The 12,480-nt window shown below is 40.4% G+C and overlaps 1 protein-coding gene across 5 annotated transcripts in view; it reads right to left on the bottom strand.

The window, feature by feature from the left end:
* The window catches only part of Atg2b (autophagy related 2B), a 68,751-nt gene that overhangs the window by 30,795 nt on the left and 25,476 nt on the right, over window positions 1-12,480 (bottom strand). For all 5 annotated transcript variants that reach the window (XM_063241185.1, XM_063241183.1, XM_063241184.1 and 2 more), the window contains 7 exons: window positions 10,859-11,009; window positions 9,932-10,024; window positions 9,624-9,812; window positions 7,145-7,418; window positions 5,820-5,922; window positions 3,899-4,103; window positions 3,304-3,446 (listed from right to left, as the gene is read on the bottom strand). In XM_063241185.1, coding sequence (XP_063097255.1) covers window positions 3,304-3,446; window positions 3,899-4,103; window positions 5,820-5,922; window positions 7,145-7,418; window positions 9,624-9,812; window positions 9,932-10,024; window positions 10,859-11,009 — 1,158 coding nt within the window. The remainder of the gene's footprint in view (window positions 1-3,303; window positions 3,447-3,898; window positions 4,104-5,819; window positions 5,923-7,144; window positions 7,419-9,623; window positions 9,813-9,931; window positions 10,025-10,858; window positions 11,010-12,480) is intronic.

The raw sequence follows: 12,480 nt of genomic DNA, 5'->3' as shown, positions 1-12,480 counted from the left end.
ACCCACCACCATGCCAACCAACGAGGGTTCCTGAGCTGGTGGTAGAGTGACTCTCGGTGAGTTACAAACCCCACCCAAAAAGCCTCCTTTAGGAGCCATCACTATGAAAGATGCCAAAAGTCCAGCAGAGGGTTGCCACATCTCACACACACTGACAGCCATGCCCAAAAGCACCATGGTACTTACTGCTTCTTGGGCATACACAGGAAAGACAAAAGACTGTAAATGCACATGTTGGTCTAAAATGTATGTACATGCATGAGAAAGGTATGAAACGAAGACTCGCTCAGGAAAGGATCTTCCTTTACCTTACTTCCTGCAAGCATTATTTGCTCTTCATAGGTTAAAGAGAACACATTACTTTAAATAAAATTGGGGGCTCATGGCACGTGACCTACAGGTTTCATATCATTTTACTAGTGTCCTTGATTATATGGGGGTGCAAATACAGTCTTGATACTGTTAATACTATAAAATGTCAGGTGATGTTTTTATTTCATTTCTTTCTTCTTTTTTTGAATTTAGAGACAGGGTCTTGCTATGCAGTTCAGGCTGGCCTACACTCACCTTGTAGCCCAGGCTGGCCTGGAACGCACAGCAATCCTCCTGCCTCAGCCTCTGAATGTTGGGATTCCAGGTAAACCACTACACCTGACTGGATGAGGTTTTTAATATCGAGAAAGACATTTAGGTGCTTACGATATTAAGGATCTACCAGCATGACTCTGTGTTTTTGAGCCTGAAACAAGAGATGCTCGATAAGCATTACATTTTTTATATTCTAAAGGATATGTGACGCAGAAAAGTATTTCCTATACCTGGAACTATCTTTCCAAAAAGAGACAATGAACCAAGATCCTAGAGAAATAAACCAGTATTCTAAGTACACAAAATAAAGGCAGAGTTGGCTAGAATGCCTGCACAAAAGAACAAGATTTTTAAAAAAAGGATAAAAGGACATTATTAAGACATTTACTAAAATCTGAGTAGATAGCATGGATCAATACTAAATTCCTGATTGGGATGATTAAGGTTATATAAAATGTCCTTGCTTGTCCTCAGTTAAGGCCAAGGGGGCATCACATTAGCAACGTCCCCTCAAACACTTGGGCAGGGGAAATTCTCCTGTACTGTTTTTGTAAGCTGCCTGTCTGAGATTATCTGAACAATTAAGTAAACTCAACTTAAAAATGCAAAGCCGAGTAAGAGGCAAGGCACGCACACCCTGAGGCAGTTAACCCCACTTCTTGTAATTCCAGGGCCTGAAGCTGGCGAAGCAGCAGAGAAGGCGGCACACAGGCTCCCCACAGTCTCTCCACTCCGGCGGCAGCGCGCAGCTCCGGCGGCTCCCACAGCTAAGCAGCCGACACCCAGCAGCCTCGGACAGCCACAGACAGCCACAGCGATGCTGTCGCCACCACGGCTGCCTGCTACCGACAGACTGCTCTCCAGCACGCCCGAGAACTTTTCAAACAGGAAAGTTACACATCTTAGATAGTCACCAAGGGACAACACAACTGGGTTGTATTTCCTACTTTAAGTACAAGTTTAATTAACTACTATGTGGTAACTGATTAATTTTAAATACCTAGATTGGTGTGGGAAAATGTTGAGAATTTACAATGACTCTACCCTCAGATTACCTTGAAAATAATTTTTTTCACCACATTGTAAAGGAACCAGAACCAAAGTATAAGTAATCTTTATAATTCTGGGTATACTTTATGCAAAAAAGACAAGGTGGAAGTCTAACCAACAGCTCATATTCAAAGAAAAGGCCCTGACCTATATTTCAAACAAGTGGCAGAACCAGGCACAGCAGCATATCCCTGGAATCGCAGCTACACAGCAGGCGGATGCAAGAAGCCTGCAAGCCTGCGGGCGCCCAGGGGTCTGGGGCGGCCACACAGCAGCCCTTGCGTGGAGAAGTGGTAAACGAGTACATTCACAGCTGAAGTTCATGGTTTGCATTGCAGTCTTATGTCCCAATCTAACAAACAGAAACCTGCCCCCCTGAGACAGGAAGAGGACAGACGCTCCCTGACCTCAGACTTAGCCCTACACAGGGCAGCAATGAGCAGCCATCACCCACCTACAAAGCCAAGGAATCTGCAGATGTGTGGTTTCCAAACTTTAGATTACGTGCAAACAAACGCCAATAGTTAAAAAAAATTATGAATTTATAAATTATGTGTGACTATACTGTGCGTTATACAGAAATATAGGTTGGGCATTTCTTTCTGTACATTGTCTTGTGACTCTATTGTCAACACCACTGAACTCATGTGACCTTGAGGTCCTACTTAGAACTTAACTGATTCTAAGATAGTCCGTGTCAATCTGAGGGAAGACTCAGTGTTAATGGTTAAGGAACAAAGCCAGGGATAGCTGATACCAAGTAAACGTACAGCAGAGGGCTGGGAATTTAGCTCAGCAGCACTGTGCCTACCTGGCAAGCATGAGGTCATGAGTTCGACTTCCGACGCCAAAAAAAAAAAAAAAAAAAAAAAACGACACACAGCAGGAACAACATGGGGGAGCTGTCAGGCTGAGCGGAATTTAGAACAACTCGTTTACATGTGGGAAGCTATGATGACGACGCCAGGCCTTCTGGAAACTCGCACAACCGTCTTTCGGGTGTGCTATCAGAGAGCTCAGCATCGCCCCTCAGAACCCCTGGCGGTTACATGTCCAGTCCTCCAAGCAGCCTCTGAAGCAGGCCCAGACTCCTCTCCACTCTGCGGATGAAGAGACTGAGGCTTCTGGGGGCTGGGGAAATTCTCACAATCAGCAGTTTATTACTGTCAACACATCCGTCTCATACACATGTTGAGGGGTACTGAAATACAAATTTTGTACACAAGTCTGTAAGTAGATTTCCAACAAGAAGCCTTCTGAATGCCAACAGTCGCTCCCCTCCGCATAGGCACCGAGGGCTCTGAGGGGAAGCCGCACCTGCCGGCTCTCTGCACCAGTCTCCTAACTCCCTGCACGTTGTTGCCCGCATAGGAAAAACAGCCTTTGCTCAGTAGCCTACAGGGTGAGGGGGCAACCAGCCACTCTGGGGTGAAAGGAATAAGACCTCATGGCCAGCAGCCCAGGGACACAGCAGGTGAGACTCTGCTAGGACAACAGCACATCATAATGGCGACAGTTACACAGCCATCAATGCTATACAAAGTACATGCCGACAACAGACAGCATTTAAAAAGCAAGGGAAAAAAGAGTGCAAGAGGTGAAACACAGAGCCAGTGAGGCGGAAAGGCTGACTCCAAAGATTCAACTAAATGTGTCTAAACTCACCTATTGTAAAGCTTCTCATAAAAGCTTTTATTAGGCAGTGTTATGTGAATATTTGGTAACATCAGTTCCAGCACATAGCGAGAATTGCTCATTGCTTTATCTTGGAACTCTGTCATTTCTACAGGGTCTCCAGGCATCACCATCTAAAACACAATAGTTTAATTCTTAAAAAGACATCTAATAACAATTTTATGTTTGAAGCAGTAGCACCTTACGTACCCACAGCATTTATACGTGAGCAAATAAATGAGCACCCAACATTCACCTGGGGACAGTACCGCCACGACAAAAACTACAATCCATCTTGGGGATTAATTAAAACCTAGCAAGCACACTACACAGAGAAGATTTTTAAACATAAAATCAATTCGGGCGTGGTGTCATATGTTTGTAATCTCGACCACTCAGGAGGTAGAGGCAGGAGGATGGCGAGTCCAAGGCCAGCCTGGGCGATTCAGTGAGACCCCCTGCCTCAAAAACATTTAAAAGGGCTGGGAACGGACTAGAGCTAGCTCCTCCGGAGCTCAGTCCCCAGCACCACAGGAGAATAAAGACTCCAACACAGCCGTGCTGCGTGCTCACACCCTTCCTTTACCTGTTCATTTTCAAACATCACTCTACGGGAAGAAAACGGAGACGGGGCCGGCCGCCTCAGGTCGCAGACATCTTTCAGGGAATGCGCGCACCCCTCCTCCTCTTCCTGGTAGTGACTGTCGTTCTCTTCCTCCTCCTCCTCCTCCTCCGCGGCTATTCTCTCCAAAATGGAATGCATGGCCGGGGGATTGATTTTCAGTACCATTCTGACAGCAAAGGTAAACATTTTAAAAATCAAGACCTAAGTGTAAACAGAAAACTTTGTGCACACTAATAAGAACATCAATTAGCTCTTAATCAGAGTTAGATTTCTTTAGAAAATCTATGCTTAATAATTCACTGCTGAACGTGTTGTAAACTCAAAAGTATAAAACTAAAACAAGTAAATGAAAACTACTCACATTTTATACTTGGCTAACTAAAAATATGACCTTTTGAGGGCAAAGGCCTTGCTTTCATATTTCATTACAGCCAGCAAAATTTGCCTAAGCCTCTGAATTGTTACAGAAGAACTAAACCCTCTCATACGCAGACTGCTCTGCACAGTGGAATGCTTGCCTAGCTATTAAGAAACCCCGTGTTACAGAAACACCTCTCCTGGGAAATGCAGAGACTGATTAGGGAGTGGGTTTTGAACTTCAACTACAAAATTACACTTTCAGGCAGGAAATTCAGTAATAAACTGTCTATTCTATTGTTGCTTGTAGCTACAAACTCCACGGTATCACTTCATTAACACAGCCTTTGACTGTAAAAGTTGACAAGCTTTGGCTTGAGTACAACTTCATTCCCTTCCTTCTTCTACAGAAGGTGACCGACCAGGCTCTTCATTCCCCTTTCTATCACCATGGCAGCCCATTCCGATGATTCGGCACACAGCCCTCAGACACCTGCATTCTTATACCTCAACATACTTTCCCTAAGACTTGGTACTGTTTGCTTCTAGTACACTCTCATAACTGTTTGCTAATTTATGGATATCCTAGTGGAAACTGGGCTTCCAAATCACCTATATGAAGTAGATCTGGTTCTTCTGATAAAAACTCATGCCTAAACTCATGCTCATCATTAAACCGGTATCGAAGGTGCTGGTCCTAAGAATCTGATAGGCTAATACACAGCAGGAGCAGGTATGAAAGAAGGCAAGCAGGAAAATGACCCAAAAGGATAACTTTTAGATAGCTTTCAAATAACTGTGTTCAATATCACAACAGATTATTAATTCAAGTAAACTAAGTTCTTTGAAATACGATCAAAGCCCACTATCACGTTAACATAATCCAAGGAATGACTCCTCTTGCCTAAGAAATCATGGAGCACTGGTTGTCCAAGTCCAAATATATACTAGAATTATCTGGTATCACTTTTAAATACACTATGCCAGAATCTCAGGTTGGGACTCAAACTTTGTAAAGCTCCTCAGATCTAAAAACATCAACCAAAACCATTGATTATAAAATGCATTTGACAACCACCCAAAGGTGACTTATGATATCTCTCTTTTGTTTGTTCTTTGTTGTTTTGTGACACGGATCTCATTGTCATTGTATTGCCCAGCCTGGCCTTGAACTCCAGACTCAAGCAATCCTTTTGCCTTAGCCTCCAGAGTGGTGGGGACTATAGGAGCTCACATCACACCTGGCTTATAACATCTCTCCTATGGTAGCCCCCAAAGTATGTTTAGGGTGGCTACTGAGTCTTTGGTCCCTCTAATTAGATCAGGTAGCTTGACACCACAAAACACACCTGTACCTCCTTCTCGCTCTTCTAGTACCTAATATACACCTTTCAAAAAGTAGTGTTCAACTTTATTGTACATCCTCTTGGTTCTCTAAGGTTACTTTAAATTTAATGCCCAAAATGCTGGTTAAAAAGACTAGCACACTTCACTTTGGAAAGAGTACCCCTACTCATCTGCTTACCGTGGCCAGTCAAAGTCATCTGATGAAGCTGTATTTCCATCTACACCTCCAGACACGTGGAAAAACTTAAGAGAGGCCTCTCCTTTCTCCTCCTGGAATGATCCTAATAAAACAAGACTGATTTACTGGATAGCATCGTCAAATGCTCCAAGGTTTTTCTCCTTAGAGAAGCAAAGCTTCCCTGAAGGTAACAATGCACCATTAAGTTCTCCAGCATCTCTTCGTTCACCCTGCTTTCACTTGACATGCGTATTCAAGCTAAATTTCACAAGTACCAATGTTTTGGGTATAATGGTATATAATGGAGAAGTAGTAAACTTGCCAGGTGATATTAAAATAATGATTTCTTCACAAAAGAGAAATTGACATAGCTAATCTACCACTAGAAACAAAGATCTCCACATTTTCTTAAATGTCTTTTTTTTTACCAAGCACTATTCAAAATAATTTTACATACTGCATGTTTTTTCATTGAATTCTGCCACTGAAAAGAATGTTTTCCTCCCAAGTAAGGAGCTTCTTGGCACTGGAGGTAAGGAATGACCAGATAATTCCATGGCTCTTTCATGAAGTCTTACTTTGGCAAATCGATCTATTTCCAAAGGTCTGTAAACTTCAGAGAGAAGAGGGAAGGGACCCTTCGCAGCCTGTTCCAAGAAGGGTTAAGAAGAGGGCTCCCGGCTGCAGAGGGGAGGGAGCCAGGGCAGGGAAGCAGGACAGGAGCTACAGGTCAGAGATCTGGACTGCTTTACAGACTTGGGTCCCTCTACATTTATGCTCATTCTGGCTGACAACAGCAAAGCAATACAGAAAAGTCTAAAGTCACTAGAGTGAGTATGATTGGTGGAAAACTCAAGCTCTGGTGTCAAGTCTGAATTAGAATCATGATTCTTCTGTTTATTACAATGTGATCTTGGACATCATCTCCTTCTAGGCACACTGATTCTTTCATCTACTAAATTATAAAACTGTAAAAGCCATATTCTGATAAGTAAAGGAAATAAAATAATGTGTGTAAAGTGCTTCACCCTCAATATTCTAGCTAATATAAACCCATACAAGTGGAAAGCAGGTAAAATCACTATCATACTCAGTTGAAACTAAGTATTTTAACAAAGTGATTAAATCATCATGCCCTGTAATTTTTTAAAAAATAACTGACATGTAACATATGGGTATACAGTGGTGGAATGCTGTTTCTGTTTTTTAATACAATATACTTTCATTGATTCCATTTTGGAGCTGCCACATATTTTTCACCCTATAAGCTTCAGTAGCAGTTATTTATATCTACAATGTCTCTTTTATAGCACTTTCAATCTCACCAGTTAGTTCTCTAAAAGTAAGTTCCAATTTAATTTGTTCTGGGGTTGATCCTCCTACAAATTCGGTCTTAAATTCCAGGTCTGAGAATGCTAAGTGAAGGATCTCCTTTTGAAGTGACTTCTTAAACCACGGTCCTCTTTCTTGATCTGACCGAAGATCAGGTATTGGGAAGCGAACACAAAGATTTAACGCTGGAGTGGCAACTTGTACTGACACCCGACAATTTGCAGGATTATGGGAATCATCTAGAAATACTTCAGTGAAAGCCTTGTGCTAAAACACAAAACATCAAAAAATGTCAAAATATTAAATTAAGTAAATCAACATAAATGACATTAGTATTCAACATCATAATACGTACAATCATTATTTCCCCAGGCAGTATAGTGAATTAAAATACAAATTCAATCAATTACCATATTAATTTAGTATAATGAAATCTTACAACGCAACACTATTGGTAAAAGTCAGAACTGATGGCAGTAAACTCTGATAAGAAACATATATACATCAAAATAAAAGCTGAACCAAAGACAAAAAATTATAAACTAGCCTTTTGATAAATCTTATACAGTTAAAAATCACTATGGTATCCAATATTCACTGTGAGACTTACCAACCAATAGCTACTTTAAAAACTTTCTGCAAACTCAGATAACTTTGTCAAAAACAAATACCTGTATGTGATTCATCTTATTTTCAGGACTAAGTCTAAAGCTTTGGTACAATTCTAAATAAATATTTACTAAGTGATTCACTCTGAGCTCCTATCCAATCTAAGGGTATGATCCATCAAATGGCTCTTAGAAAACAAAACGTATATACCAGGGATCCAAACCATGTTACAATAAAAGACTCAAAGGACATGTTACCAAATAAAAGTCAATTTCTAATTTTTCTCTAGAATGTATCCAAACTGATAAAGTTCTAGTCCATGGCAAATGGTAATACTCCTTAATTTCTTGAATCAGTCTGTTAATCTCTTAACTAGAAAGCTCCTGGCCAGGCGTAGTGGTGCAAGCCTGCAATCCCAGCCCTCAGGAGGCTGAGGCAGGAGGCCTACTGCAAGTCTGAGGCCAGCCTGGGCTACACAGTGAGTTCAAGCCAGCATCAACTACATAGCAGGATCCTGTCTCAAAAAAAGAAAAGAAAAGAAAAGAAAAGAAAGAAAGGAAAGACAAAGTTTCCATTTCACTGAGACTTGAATTTTTAACAAACCTATTCTATCAACTCCCATATTGACTTTTGAATACTGGCCCCCACTCGGAGGCAAAAAACAATCCACAAAATTAAGTTAAAATCCCAGTCCATGTATTTGTTAACAGCAAATGCGGATGAGCCAACAGAACCTAAAATACCTAGCAATTGGTGAGAATAAAAAAGCTAAAGAACATGGATTTCATGTGAATACTAACCATAAGAGAAAAGCAAATAAGTAGGAAAATAAATCTCTCTTTCCTTGTCTTTTGAACTAAAGTTGCCTATGTCTGGTCCTGTGTCTACAGCCCCCAAATTTTAGCCCCAAAATTTCTCAACTTCTTGCAACAAACTTGGCTTGTTTTTCTTGGAAAAGACTCCACATGTCTAGTGATAAAATGTGAAGCTCTTCCTATTTGCAGAAGTACATCTTCTGTTCTTAGGACTAACCTGTTTAGATCAGTGGTAGTGAACCTGTAGCACATGTGTCACTAGTTTTGCTTTTAAGACAAAAGATGTTATAGTATAAATCATTTTTTTCTAAACTAAAAGCTCAGTAGTCAGGTTTAATTACAGAATTGGCTCTTTGTGATGAGTAAGTGGGTTTGGATTTCAGTCCCAGCATTCGCTTCTAAAAGGTAGTGAGAGGAGTTTATTCGCCTCTAAACCAGGTAATGAGAGGAGTTTATTAAATGTATTATCAGGTAAAATTTGATGTTACAGTCATAATTTACAGAATTCGGATAAACAGAAAAGGAACTCTAACTTAATTGTAACATAAATGCTACCAACTTTTGTATTTCTGCTCTTCCTGTTTTACACATCAATATTCTTCACATAGCTTAGAGAAAGTTTATGTGAAATAATACAATCTACTTCTGCACTTAAGACATCTCTGCGTCCAGTACTGGGAAAGGGACTCGGAGACTCTGAGCTCCACTTCCAAGCCTCTTCCTTATTTCCTTTGGGGGGAGCCAGCGCCTATGATCCCAGCTACTTGGGAGGTGGAGCCAGATGACCACAAGTCTACTTCTTCCCAAGGCTCCTGCAAGTCACTATACCTTCCTCATAGCCATCATCTAGAGTGACTGCATAAAGGTTCATTAGTTTAGTATCAACACTTAGCAAGCCTATTACCAAAACACGAAAGGATCCCTATTTTTCATTACAAATAATGCCGTTTTAATGTCCTATTTAATCTATTAAGCAGATTTGGCTTAAGAAATTATCCCAGTAAGCTCATTACTAATTATGATTACTTCTGACTTTCTGAATACCTACCAAGCTAATGTGCTTATTATATGAAGCGTACATGTGCGAGGCCATCACCTCCACGGTGGTAAGCTTCTGTGGCTGAAGCAAGGAATTTAACCTGTCCACGATGCTGATATCCAGCTCACAACACACAGGGTTTAGCTTAATTTGTAATTCTGCCTTCTGAGGAACCGAAGTAAGTCTTGCTTGATGACCCTTTAAAAACAAAAAGATATCCCTGCATCACTAATCATACAAGATTAGTTCAAACACTTACAGTTGTGAGAAAATAGCTCTTAAATGTTGCAGGAGGTAATCACACAGAAAGATCTTACTTGGGTTCCTTTGTTCTCTGAATGCTTATAATGAAGCTGAAGACACAGAGGAGGATGGATGTCAGATCCTTCATTAGAATGGAAGGTTAAAAGCTTAAAAACAAAGATGAAGATAGATTAAGTATGACAGCAAGCGTAATTAACACATGAATTCACAGAGGTGTCAAAGTAATAAAGGGAAGAATGCCCTGAAGTCAGAACAGTTGGCTTTGCGCTTCTTCCCAGCCACTTCCTAGTGACGCAAATCTTAGTCCAGTTAGTTACGTCTGTGACACTTGGGGTCTCAGCTGCAGAATGTAAGAATTCAAATAAACCAATGCCCAGGAAAGGACCATAGGCCAGGTGTGGTGGCGTACACCTGTGATCCCAGCATTCGGGAGGCTGAGGCAGGAAGCTGGCTTTGAGTTAGAGGCCAGCCTGGGCTACACAGTTAGTTCAAGCTAGCCTGAACTACATAGCAAGACCTTTCCTCAAAAAAAACTATAAAAATAAAATGGAAACAGTAATAATGTTATCTTGCCAATTTTAAGAAGTTTCTCTAGGTCACACTTTTACATTTCGCAAAAAAAAATCATATTGATGGTGAAGAATGCAAAACTCTCTACCTGTCTCCAATACTGCTTTAGCACATAACAGCCCCTCAGTATACGCGCAGTAATAGAATTCTTAAGTGTTCCACAAATGAATAAAATGAAAGCATTTGTTCCATAATCTGATACTCTGAAACAACTCAATCCTACGTTAAAATTTTTATATATTTACAATTGTCTTGGATGCCATATTTTTAAATATTTTAACAAAACAAAAAGTGGTAATTCTCCTTTATGACTTCCTCCTATACATTTTTAAGAAAACCATTGCTGTTTATATAATTCATAAAAAAGGCAGATTTAAAGAATAATTCCAAAGGAACTAAACAGCATTTACCTCTGTATAGTGAGGAGGAACAGAATGAAAATCCGTGGGAAACAGACACTCTAAAAGCTCCATTTGGCCAATGGCCACATCCGTACTGAAAGACCGCAAAGCGGACCTTTGTCTTTGTTCATAGGATACTTTGATGCCAGTACCTATAAATCTATTATCAAAAAAAACAGGCAGTAGTTAAGGGTATCCATGTACTTCTAGATTAACAATGCATCACAGTCAGAGAATAATACACAAATGTTCATAACGTATACTAGTTCACCACTTATTCCAAAAAGTTCAAACGAGCAATAACTAATATAGAGTTTATTCCTAAGGACAGTAACCAGAGCAACTGCTTCAAATTTCCTATTCCCTGACAAATTAGTTTTGTTGCTGGGAAATTTTTTCCAAGATACAGTTATTTCCCAACACTACCCTTCTTTCTTCTATACTTTAAAATTTGTATTTCAGTAGATAAAATGCTTCAAATCATAAAATAAGTTAAAAACTGTTTCTTAAAATTATCTTAAAGTATTACATAATATTGTTAAAACCTCAACTGACAGAATCCAAAGGAAGTCTATCCCTACTTTCTGTGGGTTTATTGTTCTTGGTATTGTTTTGAGACAAGGTGGCCTCAAACTCAGAGCCATCCTCTTACCTCCGTCTCCTGAGTGCTCAGATTAGCTGGGCATGGTATGGAACTATGCCCAGCTAAGAAAAATCACCTTATTTGAATTGTTTTTTTTAAATGTAGTCCAGGCTGGCCTTGAACTCAATATGCAGCCTAAGCAGACCACAAACTCACAGCAATCTTCCTGCCTCAGCCTCCCAAGGTGCTGGAATTGTAGGCATGTGCCACCACACCCGGCTGGTATCTGTAATGTTTTCCAACTGGTAGACATTTGAAACCTTGTCAAAAATGGTAGGGAAATGTCTTTATAATTTGATTATAAATATCACAGCCCTAATCTCTAGGGTAACTTTTGGTAGGTATCAAAGCTACTTTGCATATTAATTTTAATACTTCAAAAATATTACAATAAAAGAAAACCCTCAGGTAGTTTCTAAAAAATCAGTACGCTTAATCCATCACTCAACAATTTACAGTATAAGTAGTATTTGCATGTTAACAATACCATACCTACAAATTCAATTATCTCCTCAACTATTAGGACTCAGCTCATAAGAGATCACTGGCAATTTGGACAGCTTTTGATACTCTTTGAAGAAGCAGAAACTGTAGCATCCAAGCTCAGGACCAGCCTCAGTACTGCTTCTCACCTCTTGGCTAGCAGCCAGGGGACCGTTTCCAAGGCCCCTCTTGTGAGTTCTGCTCTCACTACCACTGGTCCTGCTAACGCCAGCAACAACATTTTCATGGCTGTAACAGTTGCAATGGGATGAGAGCAAAATCATCAAAGAACCTTGGCAAAACCAGGGCAAGGAGCTACAGATATACTTTAGCAAAGCTCTAGGTTGTCAAGACTTGTATCTGCACTGCTCTGCATAATCTGAGTGAGAGTGTTGACGTCATACACCTTTGCAGTACTGCAAGAATACTTCACTCATTTATCAACCAAACATGAGTAATGAAAACAAATGCAGACAGGCAGACAGATAGAGGCAAATGTCCACAT

Source organism: Cavia porcellus, unplaced genomic scaffold (assembly GCF_034190915.1).
Source record: "Cavia porcellus strain 051 isolate PalLab524CR breed Dunkin Hartley unplaced genomic scaffold, mCavPor4.1 scaffold_31, whole genome shotgun sequence".
Lineage (NCBI taxonomy): Eukaryota > Metazoa > Chordata > Mammalia > Rodentia > Caviidae > Cavia > Cavia porcellus.
This window is presented reverse-complemented; position numbering and strand designations above follow the sequence as displayed.